Source organism: Mesitornis unicolor, unplaced genomic scaffold (genome assembly GCF_000695765.1).
Source record: "Mesitornis unicolor isolate BGI_N332 unplaced genomic scaffold, ASM69576v1 scaffold38564, whole genome shotgun sequence".
In the NCBI taxonomy this organism is placed as follows: Eukaryota; Metazoa; Chordata; class Aves; order Mesitornithiformes; family Mesitornithidae; genus Mesitornis; species Mesitornis unicolor.
The window spans coordinates 22260-35213 of NW_010181457.1; the positions used below are offsets into that span (position 1 = coordinate 22260).

The 12954-nt window shown below is 45.9% G+C and overlaps 1 protein-coding gene across 1 annotated transcript in view; it reads right to left on the reverse strand.

Annotated features, from left to right (window-relative positions):
* Positions 1–457: 457 nt before the first annotated feature.
* Positions 458–12954, reverse strand: part of LOC104539824 (vascular endothelial growth factor receptor 1-like) — a gene marked incomplete at its 5' end in the record, with an annotated part of 18748 nt that continues 6251 nt past the window's right edge. Inside the window, 9 exons of the mRNA XM_010183444.1 lie at positions 458–683; positions 5847–5938; positions 6794–6878; positions 7276–7406; positions 7500–7605; positions 8971–9070; positions 10703–10814; positions 11788–11910; positions 12462–12559. Of these exons, the coding sequence (XP_010181746.1) occupies positions 479–683; positions 5847–5938; positions 6794–6878; positions 7276–7406; positions 7500–7605; positions 8971–9070; positions 10703–10814; positions 11788–11910; positions 12462–12559 (1052 nt within the window). The remainder of the gene's footprint in view (positions 684–5846; positions 5939–6793; positions 6879–7275; positions 7407–7499; positions 7606–8970; positions 9071–10702; positions 10815–11787; positions 11911–12461; positions 12560–12954) is intronic.

The following is a 12954-nucleotide window of genomic DNA, read 5'->3' on the forward strand; positions in this document are numbered from 1 at the left end:
AGAGTCCTTTATTTTCCAGCACTGCACAGGCCCCAGCAATAGGCTGCAGGTTAACTTGGTGCCTGACAAGGGAGCTCCTGAGGGCTCCCAGCTGCTCCTCCCAACTGTGACACTGGTGCTGCACCTGGGGCTGAGCAGAGCTTGGGTGACCAGAGCATGAAACACCATCCTGCTGCCAGGGACCAAACAGCAAACTGGTTTTCTCTGTGATGATGTCTGTTTCAGAAGCACTGGGCAATTTTAGTGGCAGCTGTTCATGTTCAGCATTGGGAAAGTTAAGGCCTAAGCATTAGTATTTTGCTATATTTTGTATGCGCTTGTTGCAGTCTGTAGAAAAGCAGATCACTGAGATTAAGCCAGTGATATATTTTTAAATTTTAAGGTAATTAAAATTATTTGGGTCAAAGTTTTTAAACTGACAGTGTTTCAGAAGAACCTTTTTGGATAAATGCATATTTAAATCTTGGCCTAGAAGTACTTAAACAGGTGGCTGAGAATAAAGGACCACAGAGTTGTAGTCAGGAGGGGGAGAACGGCACACTTTCATTTTATCCAGCACAGCATTGCCATACGTATATCTGCGCTTGGAGTCACTGAGCTGGTCACAGCTGAAACTGCAGAAGCTTCTTGGCTTGGTTATCCCAGAAAGCACCGACTCCTTGCTCCTGCTGGTACCTTTCACGCTGTAACAGAACAGCATCACTGTTAGCATATTTAACATGGGTGTTTGTTTTAATGACTCAAGCAAAGCCTCATCACAAGAAGCAGCTTTGTTTATTCTCAGATGATGGGAATGGCAGTGATGCAGATGGGATTGCTCAATGGGAGAGTGGGACTGAAAGGGCTCTCCTGTGTCCCCCTCAAAAGAGATGCTGTGACTGAACATCTCTGTTTAAAGTGCTCATGTTCATTTTAAGTATTAAGGTTCTTGGTGCTTACAGGGAATATTTGATCATGCAGCCTAAGCTCTATTGCTCATATGTGGCATATGAAACTTCATTGCAGGGCAAAGCAATGTGAAGTGTATGGCATCTGTGCTGCTGCTGGGCTGTGGATCCCCGTGGGGTCCCCACACTAAAATGTTCTTCCTAAGAGAACTGGGGGGTTTGTTTTGAGCAGGAGGAGTGAAATAACAAAAGATCTTGATCTTTGGGGCAAAAGCAGAAAGTTACTAGTGTAGATTTTCCCAAAGCCTAATGCTGGGATGAATTTTTAACATAAATGACTGATGTTTGTGAGGAAGGGCACATGGTCTGTGTATCTCCTCTCTTAGGCTTCTCTCAGCAGCAGAAATGAACTGCTGGTTTGAATTAGAGTTTCCCTGTCCTACAAAGGGCCAGTTATCCTGTAGGCTACCTTTTATAAGATGCCCTTTTCAAGAGGGGTTTAATGTCTTCTCAGCTGAACCTCTTTTTAAGACTCTGTTTGCCTCACAGCACTTTCTCACCCATTTTCAGAGAGTGCAGTGCTTAAAAGGGCTCTTTCAATAATGAAGAAAGTTAAGGCAAAGAGAATTTTCACACCATTGAATTTGGAAACCAAAGATTTATCTGTAGACAAAGGATAAGTCAGAGCATTTTCCATCACTGATCACATGTGAAATCCTAATGTAAACATATGTTGGACTGCAATGCCTAAAATTAGATTCCTTCCCCTGTATTTTTGTAAGTTCATGGACACTCCGCCCCTCTCGGTTTATAAGGTCAGGAACATTGGCAGTCCTAGTCTTGAATTCCAGAGAAGACAATCAGAACATCTGTTGAGGCTTTTGGAGCCCACGGGTTTGCTTTTCATTTTTATTTGCACTGTTAGGTCTTTAAGTGAAGCACAGAACTGGTAGCACAGGGCCTTTCCTGATAAGAAGGAACAACTTCTCTTAGATTTCACAGCTTCTTGAATCTTTAACTCACAAGCTTGTGTGCTTTTCAAGGAGTGTGGTCTCTGTCTTCTGTCCTACTGTAGGAAAGCGGAGGGTCCTCCCAAGAAGACCACTCCATTACTTTGTAGTTGAATGGAGTTCATGAGGAGGAGCCCTCCTGATGATGATTGCAGATGCATCCCATATTTTTATATTACATCTGTTGGCAGATGGACAAGTAATTGCCTTGAGATAAATTCCATAGCTATGTGACAAGGTTAGTCACAGACCCATGGACTTTTTGCAGTGGATTTAAAGACAAACACTTCTGTGATTTATAATTTGTAATTGTGAGTCTTGGGGAGCAGTGGGCTGGCAAAAGTGAAGTGTGCCTGCAAAGTTATGAGCCTCAAAGTCATCGTGCTTTGGTCCTTTCATTCATCATCAGGCTTTTGCATCCTGAGAGCTGGACTTGGCTTCTTCTTCAATTAATAAACTTTTATACCAGTAGAGCTGAAACCGTTAATTTTACTTGGAGTGCACTGTTGTTACCTGAGCATGCACTCCACATAGAGCTTTGAGGGAGTCCACAGGGTTCTGGCATCCATAGTCAGGCTTCATTTTGAGACTGAGTCAGCATAGGCTTTCCTAGCTGTGGATTACCTCCTTTCCACTCTAGGAATGTAAATTAGAAACTGTCTAGTTGGGTTTTAATTGGGATAATTTGTTGGAGGAAACGGCTGCAGCTTTCCTGACAGATTCAAGAACCGAGTGAGGTTAGAGGCTGGCTGCAGCTCTCAAGAGATCCTTGTTCCAGCTTCCAAGTAGTGGAGTTCTTGGCTATTTTTCTGGCATAGCAATTTGCTTTGACTCAGAGGTTTGCTCCAGCCCAAAGATTTTGGCTTACTTGCAGTGGGCTTTTCCACGAATACTGAAAAGCTAGAAGAGAGTTGCAGTTTGGATCCTTTCTACTTGCAATGGAGAAAAGTTCAGAAGGTTGTTCTTTCTATGCCCCTAAACCTTTCCATTGGGATCTTGTTACCTGAGGCCTTACATTAGGAAAGACTTTTCTCTCTTTATGCTGTTCACAGTATCACTTATTTTCATCTCGATGACAACAGTAAGTCCAAGACATGTAGCACCACCTTGGCCTGAGGGGCTCCCCAGGATTCAGGCTGATGTTTGTTTCCTATAGTGAAACAAAGGCTGAGCTTTGCATGTTGGTGCCTTTCCCTCCACAGCTGTGGAAACCCAAGGGGGAGGGACTTGCCTGGGTCAGTGGGGTACCCCTGCACTGTCAGGTAAGCTTCTCCCCTGCTCTCCTTTCCCCAGGGTCAAGGCTCTTGGGTTGATCAAGCCAAGTGAACACCAGTGCATGCACTGGCTTTCTTCTGGACTCAATGATTAGTTACCTCTGAAACAAACCCCAAGTGCACTTCTGCAGACTGGCAGGATGCACTGGCTTTGACTCCTTCCACCCTATGCAGTCCTTCAGCATGGTCATGGCAGATGTAGCCCCACAAAGTGTGAAGCTCCTAATACCATGCTCCAGGGCACGCACGCACCCTTGTGCTGGTCTGAAAGCATCACCCCACCTGGCTGGGTTGCTTGTGATTTCAGATGCTTAGAACTGAGAAAAAAAACCACATTTGAGGCCAATCATTCTGCCCTGGACAGCAGGGAAATGGGGCCACCCAGGGAAAGGCAGGCCAGCCTGCAGGCAAGCAGGAAGCAGCAGGGGCATGGCCCCACAGCACCCTCAGCCTCAGCTCAGGACCCACCCACTGGTGTGAGTGCGTTTGTCTGCATCTGTGTCCTAAACTGCAGCGCTGAGGTTTACAACATGCTCTGGTAAGTGCTCTGGGAGCAGTCCGGTGTTACAGTGAAGGTAACTGTCAGCTGCTGCTGAAAGCGAGGTGACCCCTTCCTCATCCTGGCACTGGCACCAGCTGCCCTACGGTGAGCTGCTACTGCTTTCTCAGAACCTATTTTGGGGCCGTTCTTCTGATAAACCAATGACCTGAACCAACTCACTGCAAGGCAAACCAAGCAGAAATACCAGCACAAAAGATGGGGCAGGACCACAGAGCAGGTTGCTTGAGATGCAAGGGAAGAAGCAGGACTACGCATCTGGTTAGATCAGCTTACACATGTCAAGCCCCTCTAGACTCTACATTTCTGGTACTGCTTTCAGGGGTATTTATTTACTACTCCAATTCAGCCCAAGTAAAGGATGCTTAGCTAAGAAGCGACCTCTTTTAGGAATGTGTGCAGACTAAAGGTCACTGCATGCATTCACATACATGAGTGCTTTTTGGCAAAACACTATAGTACCACTTGTTTAGCTTGCAGGCCAGATGACCTTGTATGTTCTCAGCCAACTGCTCTGTTTCCCTGAGGATTTACGTTCTAGCAGCCACTGTTGAATTCAATTTTTTTCCCATTCAGGCATTCCTTTTCCTTCTGCAGCTGAGAATGCTCCTTAAAGCAGTTCCAGAGAGATGCTTGGGGCACACTCCATGTATTCTGTGCCATGCAAAGAAAAAGGCATTTCATACTTTTCATGTGGGGAGGTTGCCATCTTATCTCTGTAGCTGACAGCAGCCTTTAGAGATGTCACATTTACACTAAGAAAAAAAAATGGGTTAAACCACTTCTAGGAAACATTGCATCCTTTGGAGCATCCACACACATTCCAAGCTCTGCAATACCTGGCTCCTCAAAAGAGAGTATAGAAAGCTGCCTCAAACTACCATAATATTTCTTACAAGTCTATTTTCTGAAAGGTAAAGGCAGGAGAAGGGGTTTTGCAGCACTTGTTTGGAGTGGTTTGCAGCACCCTGGCTTTGCCATGCATGAGCAGTGCTCCATTGCAGACTCCTGCCAGGAGCACATTTACCCTGCACACTGTGCGTTTTGGCCGTGTGAGTGTGCACGCTCTCATAGATGTATGTCTGTGCATTTAACCAATACCCTCTTAGTCACTGGGATTTTTCTTGCAGTGAGTCCTCTCTGCCTTAACGGCACGTTTCAGGCAGCTCCAATTGTTCACAGAGACAATACTACACCTCCCAGCCTGCCCAGCTGCAAGCTGCTGACAAGTTCGACACAAGCAGGATGGCAGGATGGCCGGATGGCCTTGACCTCCTGCCAGTATAAGATGAACGATGGGCTGGGGCTGGGCAGTTCCCGGGCTGGCCAAGAGCAGCGAGCCACAGCCAGCCACAGACACTGCCAGCTTCGCAGTGGCTGGGAACTGAGACACCACCAGCATTGAGCAAATAAACATTTCCCATTTCCAGAGAGTTCATGTCAGTGCAACGCATTTCTTTGAGCAGCCCTAGTTCCCTGGTTGGGCAGCTGTCAGGAATTAGGTAGAGGAAGGTGGCCAATATATGAAAGTACTTAAAGGCAGGAAGAGAAGTGAGGCCCTCACATCCATCTATTGTAAAGTTGCCACTTCAGCATCCTGAGCCCATGGGTGTTAAATGGGCCATGCTTAGCTGAGTCATGGAAAAGAAGGGCAAAAACAAGGACGGGGAGTCTTGTCTCAGCTGGGGTGCCGTGCCCTTGGGGACTTGGAGGAACAACTGCAAAACCTTCACAGCTACACGTTCCTCCTCCCCCCCCCTCCCCCCAGTTAAGGGCTCATTGCCTACAGCTACCTACCTCTGCACCAGCTCAGTGCCCTCTGGCACTCACCCGTCCGGCCTGGCATTAAGTTGAGGATCAGGTTGATCAGTAGAGTGCTAATAAATCTTATAAGCAATATGTGTCAAAGCAGTTAAGTGTTGTTTCCTCGAAGGTGTATGGAAGGTTAGGTGTGGGAGCTAATTGCTGACTGAGCAGGACACGCTTCAGCAAGAGTGTTTGCAGAGGCTGGGGGATGCCTCGGCTACTTTTGTTAGGCCTGATTTAGCACAAGGACCTTGCATCCTCCTTTATGCTCTAAAACATGAAGCAGAAGAAGGGAACATAAAATACAAACCCAAAGAGTGTCCGTTTCTGCTTGCTGCCTGTCCATGTGAAGCGTTTCAGTTCTTCTCGAGCCAGCACCATCCCACTGTCTGCTTGATAATCCTTGAAGAAAAAAGAAAAACTCAACCCTGTTAGGTGTTAACCATAGAAAGTGAATTTTACAATGGGCTCAATTACTCTTTGGCTGGATTTTCATCATTGATTTTGTCATTTATACCCAGAGAGCTCTAGGAGACAGCTGCTTTGTGCTCCTGGAGGTGCTGCAATGCCCGGGTATTTAATGTTGCCTTTCCAAACTGTCGTTGCTTTGGGATGCAGCAAACATGTGCCATTAATGCAGATACAGAGTGTTAAAATAAAGGTGTCTACACACAAGGTGAGGCTCTGGCCAGCCGCTAGTTCAACCCTGAGAGCACCACTGTGCCTTTCCCACCTCCCACCACTTAATGGATACAACTGGGTCACTAAAAGCTTCACCCAGCCTTTCACCCCACCAGAACAGTGTGTGTGTCCTGCTAGTAGACATTTCCTCAGGTTGTCTGCCTGATAACAGGACTTGTTCATACCAGAGACCTCTGATGGAAATGTGACCTACAATTCTCATTTATGTGCTACTATTTAGATGAAAACACAGATCCAAGGGATTTTAAGTGGCTCTCCCAAACTAATGGGGCTTAGGTGGGACTCTGGCTGCCACACCCTGCAGGCCTACTGGCACTGGTCATTTAATCAGGCAGGCAAGTAGTGTTTGCAGTCCATGGCATGGTCAGCAAGGTTCTGCTGTCCCAGATTTGTAGGACAGTGGGATACTGCCATGCTACAAGCACAGATAATCTTGCATCTCCTATCAACAGAGCAGACACAGCAGTAAAATTCCTTCTTGATTCTCTTTGTGTAAATCTGTCGTACATATAAAAAGAAATAAATGGTGAACCATTTGGCTCAGGAGTCACTTACATTGAATACAGGCGTTTTCTTGATGGGAAGCTCTTCAAATGTCTTTATGCAGTGGGGTGGTTTTATTTTGAAAGTGTTTATGTATCTGTTCAACAAAAGCAGGACAATTTTGGTGGGAGTGTGAAGTGTGTAAGCAGGAAGCACTGGGTATTTCTGTTTCTTTAAGCAGTTGCCAAACTGTCATTGAGGCAGTTTACACAAAAGGGATTTGGTAACCAGACCCCACCCAAACCTCATGCCCCAGCCCTGGGATGCACACAACTGTCCCTCTCACAGCGCCCAAGCCCTGTCCCTCTGGTCAGGGCCATCCTGACCAGCAATCCCAGCCCAATTGGATCCCAGTGGTGGTGGCTCAGTGTCTCGTGGGACACTCAGGTCATGTGGGGTGTCTCTGGGTGTTTTCTCCTACCCAGGTCCAAGCCAGGCTATGCAGCAAGCTGCAATACCCAACAAACAAACTGTCTCACTTTTGCTTATCTCACCTGATGTTTTCAGTGCTTCCACAACTTGAGCTTGTAACAGGAAAATTTTCATTGCAAAAAGGCTCAGATGCAGGGGGAAACCCACTTTCCGTTGTAAATATAGTATTGAGGGGTATGTAGTCTTTACCCTCCTAAATGCACATAAAAAATCAAAGTGTTATTCCTGGGACCATGTGGCCAGTCTCCCTGGACTCAGTGACAGCGCATTGTCATGACATAAGTACCTGCTGGACATTGGCTTGCAGCAGGTCCCCCAGCTTCTTCACCAGCTCGGAGAACCATGGTCTGTCATTGGGATTGCTTTGCCAGCAGTCCAGCATGATTTGGTAGCTGTGAGGACAAAAGCAAAAGGAGCACATGGTGGAGTTACAGCTCAGTTTGATCCAAGGCAGCACAGTCTCTGACAGCTTGTCACCAGCAGAATTTATTTCCAAACCTGCCTGACTTCACAAAGGTGCTCTCCAACACCACCAAGACCTCTTACTAAAAGAGTAAACTTTCCACAAAAGAAGAAAAAAATATTCTTCCTTCAAGACAGTGGGAAGACCACATCAAAAGAATGTGGGTAGAATGATGAGCCAATTAGTCATACTTTCTATTTTTGTTCCTAATTAGGCATTAAACCTTTGTATTAAACATCTATTAACTGACAATGTTTAAGTTAAGGCATCCTAAGATGACTTATATGAATGTGTCACTTCCTCATATTGGTCGAGTCAAGCTTTCCTTCCTGCAATAAAATATGTGGAAGAGAAAAAAAAAACCTCTTATCTACTGTCACTAGGATAATAAAATTAGCCAATGGGTAGTACTCCCAGATAGGCATGGCTGGCTCACATCCTTTTTCTTCTTCCAGAACTATTTTTTGGTAAGTGTTGCTATTTACAGTCATGACGCAGTGCTTGAAAAGGCACCAAAACCACCTACACATACTTGATTTTGCCTCTGGAGGTAAAATTCCCTGGATATCTTCATGCTTCTGAGTGATTTGTGCCAGGGGGTGCATGTTCGGCATGCTGCAGGTGCCTCCCCAGGCAGGGCACTCTGTCCCACTCCCAGGGCATAGGGGCTGCAAAATCAGGGTCTCACTTGCAGCCCCCCTGGACCTCAAGAAAGGTGTTGGCCATGCAGCAGCAGCTGAGGCCTGCACCTGAAGGCAGGGGACCAGGGTGTGACAGCCAATGTCACAGTGGAGAGGTTCAGAGAAACCCAGCAGGTGACATGGACTGGGAGGCCATGGGTCCCTGTTACCTTCCTCTGCCATCAGACACCATCTCCAGGAAAGGGTGGACCCTTGTCACCCGAGTGTTTGTGAGGAAGCCTCTGCTGTCGCTTCCTAAGTCAAGACGACGTTCATAATGTCACATTCCTCTAGCACTTATCTGTGTGTGCGTTGGTAAATATTAAAGCTGGAAAAGAATGAGCGACCTTCCTCCTCGGGGCTGCTCGCTCAGCTCCCCTTGGAGCTCGGGTCCACATCCCTCCTCACCCTCTCCTACCCCACGGGAGGGCCAGGGGGCCAAGGGTGGGGGGGGAATGCAAGAAGATGCTGATGTCAGCAAGAAGATTCAGGGCAGCATTGGGTGGTTTTTGCTTATGTTGGCATGGGGTGCTTTTTGCAGAGACTCATACATCATCTGCAAGGCAGCCCAGGAGGGCAGCAGGACACCAGGCAAGTAGAGAAAGGTGTCTTACATCTCATCGGTTGCTTGCTCCGGGGCTCGCATTCTTGTGCCTTCTTTTAGTCTGCTGCAGAAATCTTCATCTATTTGTACTCCAGGGTAAGGAGAGGCACCTAGGGACAACATAGGGAGAACAGGGTCACACATCCCCTGAGCTGAGTACCTGTGACCTAGCCTTGGCCCTATGCTTTCCCCCAAACACTTGGGGTATGCAACATCTGCTTGCACAGCTGGGAGCCTGGGGACATCCCCTGCTGTAGGGTCTGGCCCTGCCAGCTGCCACAGACAAGGCACTGCTGCTGCCCCTGCTCCAAGCCTCAGTCCTTGGAGGGGAGCAGGATCAAACCTGGCACCATTGGTGGTGCTTACCTGGCCTGAATGTAAAAAATAAACATGAATTTGACTTGAAAAGAATCCCTCAAGAGCAGCCATATCTGATCTTTCTATGGTTTGGACCACCACAAATTCTAGTAAGCAGAGTATTAACAAACCCCAAATGCTCAAAACCACCTTGAAGAGAATAAAATCGTGGGTTTAAGCCAGATAATGGTACATTAGCGTTATTTCTCTAGTTTCTGTGGTTTTAAGATGCAGCCTGATCATGCTGCTGATCTTTTTTCTGTAAATAAGAAAACATCAGGAAAAGGGAAAAAGAAAGAAAAAACCCTAAAACACTCCTCAGAGTCAGAAAATCACCAGGCTCAAGGAGTTAGGGCTTTAAGAAAAAAATAGCAGATATTATGAGGCTGACCATAAAATCACACGAGTTGGCAGACTGACCAACAACATGTGTTTAAACTAATAAATGATTGATTGTCCTGAGAATTGTATAGTATTGTTTCCTCTGCTGTTCGCCTCTTTTGTCAGCCTCTGTTTTGAACCCAATTAAGATTCTTCTATTCTGATGGTCATTGTTGTTCCCACTCAGCATACATCTTGCATCCTGCCTTTTCTATGTGAAAGAAGGGGGAAAACAAAAACTTCACTGGGTTTTAATTTCGGACTGCATGCTCTAGTTCATCCTGTGGCATCTGTGTGGATGCTTGGTCACCTGCTGTGTACAGTGGCCTGGGTGAGGGGGTTCTGGGTCCCTCCTGGGCCGGGGTGACTGCCTGGTCTCAGGCTGGAAACCGGGGTGACACAGTCTGAGACATGCAAAGACCTCTGTGCGTGTTCAGTTCCCACAAGAGAAGTAAGAAACTTTTTATGGAGCACCCAGCACATGGCACTCAGTGTCTTGAACACTACCTGTGGCACAGGAGGTGATGCCTCAGTCCCTGGCAGCTGCTGACCCAGGTCCACAGCTCTGTGTAATCCCACAGGGTTCCACATTTAATAAAAACACTTAAAAATTTGCCCAATTTTCCTGGTTTGTGCTAGCAGCCAGAAAAAGTGCCATGACTGCTCCTCCTGTGCTGCCCTGTATCTCCATCAAGGGAAAAGAAGGGAGCTTAAGTATTTCCCTTTACAGAAATAAGTCATAAAGGTCTCAGATGACTGTGCTATCTAGTAAGGCTTTCAGCCTGATAAGTCAACTTTCAGTGACCTTACAAGCACCAAAATTTCCAGTTCACAGAGGCATGATACACACAGTTCTCTGATCTACCCTCACATCCCACCTCTGCCTCACTTAGGTCTTTCCTTATTAAAGACCTGGCAAAAGCTCATTGAAGGCAATGGATGTTTTTCCCCAGGCTGAAGTCCCCACCGCTGAGTCCAGCTCCTGGGGTGCAGAGTTAACGTACCCAAGGAAAATATCTCCCACAGCAAGACCCCGTAGGACCACACATCGCTTTTTGTATTGTAGATTTTATCAAATATGGATTCTGGAGCCATCCACTTGAGAGGAAGTCGAGCCTGGAGTAAAAGGGACAAACCTGACTATTATTTTCAAAGCCTAAAAGAATTTAATCATAGATGAATCAACTATATATCATGTAAATAATTACCATTCAAACAGGAACCTGTGGGATTTCCTTACAGGCAGTCAAGATAAACCCACACTCATTCAGACATTTTCTTAACAAATTGTCAGAGTAAAAGGCTGTTCTTAAAATACATGAGGCACAAAACGCCAGACTGGAAACCTGTGACCAGAATGACCAAGCCTTTTCTTTACAGGGATGTGGGGATATGCAAGAACAGAGGTCCCTTGCCATCGTCCTAGAGACAGGGGAGAAAACCCTACGTCTAAGCACAAATTGCTCTGTGATGGCATTGGAGATGTTCTTGGGGAAATTTTCAGTGCTTGAATTTGTGTGTCAGCAACCCCTGAAGCCCTGTTGAACCCTGCAGCCTTTTCATGCCTCCTGAGCAGTACTCAAGTTTAGCAAATAACACTTCACAACTAATATGTAGTGCTGCAATTTAGGGAGGAGGGAATAGCTGGCAGGTGGGTGAGACCTCCAGAAGGAGCTTCGCTGCGTGACTGCAGTGCTCAAATTCCCATGGCACTGGGGTCGCAGGCACAGTTTGCTGACTCAGCCCCTGGCAGCCTTGCCAGGGGCCTTACTGCCTGAGGGACTGGTTTCCTTGAAGGGACTTTACTGGGTAAGGAGGTTATGCTGCAGAGCCAGCCAAGGAACAGATGTCCAAAAAATATCTAAAGTATTAACAAGGCAGAGTGGTGAAACAGGTAGCATGTCCAAGCCTTATGCTTGAGGACAGAAATACTTTCGAGATCTACAACGCATTTGGGTAGCTCATCTTCATATGATAGCTTTCAAGCTCTTTTAAGTTCAGGAAATATGAATGTCTATGGAACATTTTAGTGGACAGTTTGAAATTATATGTTATAAACATTTGCTAAATAAACAGCATCTTGACTTACATCTCCTTTTCTCACATAATCAGGATTCTTATAAATATCTCTTGCAAGGCCAAAATCACAGATCTTCACGACATTGTTCTCAGATAAAAGGATGTTTCTGGCTGCCAGGTCACGATGAATGCACTATAATAAAACAGTTTCACAATCAAACTGCATTTCCTTAATCCTGCCCACATATTTCCTGACTGTCTCCCATGTCCTCTTTAAAATTGTTATTATTATTATTAGTTGAGAGATCAGTTTAATATTATTTTAGAGAAGCTGACTATAGTTTACACAGAGTTACTGTAAACAGTGGCAATTCTTAAAAAAACCCTGACCAAACTTCCCAAGTCCAGAAAGTGATAAATTTTTAAGCCCCCCTGACATGTGCAGGGAAAACGCTGATTCATTTGGAGCTCCCTACCTAATATATGTTGAAATTAAGAAAAAAACCCGACCACACCCAAAAGATCTTCACTGAATGAATGAGCTTGACCCACTGCCTTCAGCCATGATCCTGTGTTTACGGACTATGGAGACTTGGATAAACACACCATTATATTTATAACGCCAAGAGGAAAACGGCTCTTCCTTTGTGACCTCTCCCAAGGAAGGTGTCACTAAAATGTAGACATGATTTCACCTCTGAATCCCATCCTTCTGCAGCGAAAAATCCCCAGTGCAGAACTCACCTTTCTTGAGGAGAGGAACTCCATGCCTCTGGCCACCTGGAAGCTGTAAGAGATCAGGTCCTCCATAGTGAGGGGCAACTTGTAGAGCTCAGCAGTCTCTGCAAAGGCGGAAAATGTGGCTTGTTACAAAGTTCATTTGCAAGGCAGTTATTTCCCCCCTCTCTTACTGACCCTATGACTCCCATAAATTCAGTCTTCTTAGAGTAATATTCGAAGGTCAACCCACTGTCATTGGAAACAAAAATAGTGCTTGCTTTATACCCTGTGCTTTGGACACTGCTGTGTTTTCCCCAAAGATAAGGAGCAGTCAGAAGAAACAATCACACATTTTCCTGTCAGATTTAGTAACCCTGGAAATAATCTTTTTTTAAATCTTCTACCCTCTGGACATGACCCTGTGAGCGTCTCCCACGGATGTTTATTAGGGTGATAAATGAGGAAAAAAATTTCAGGGATGCACAGTATGGTGTAAAAATATCACAGACCGTGTAGG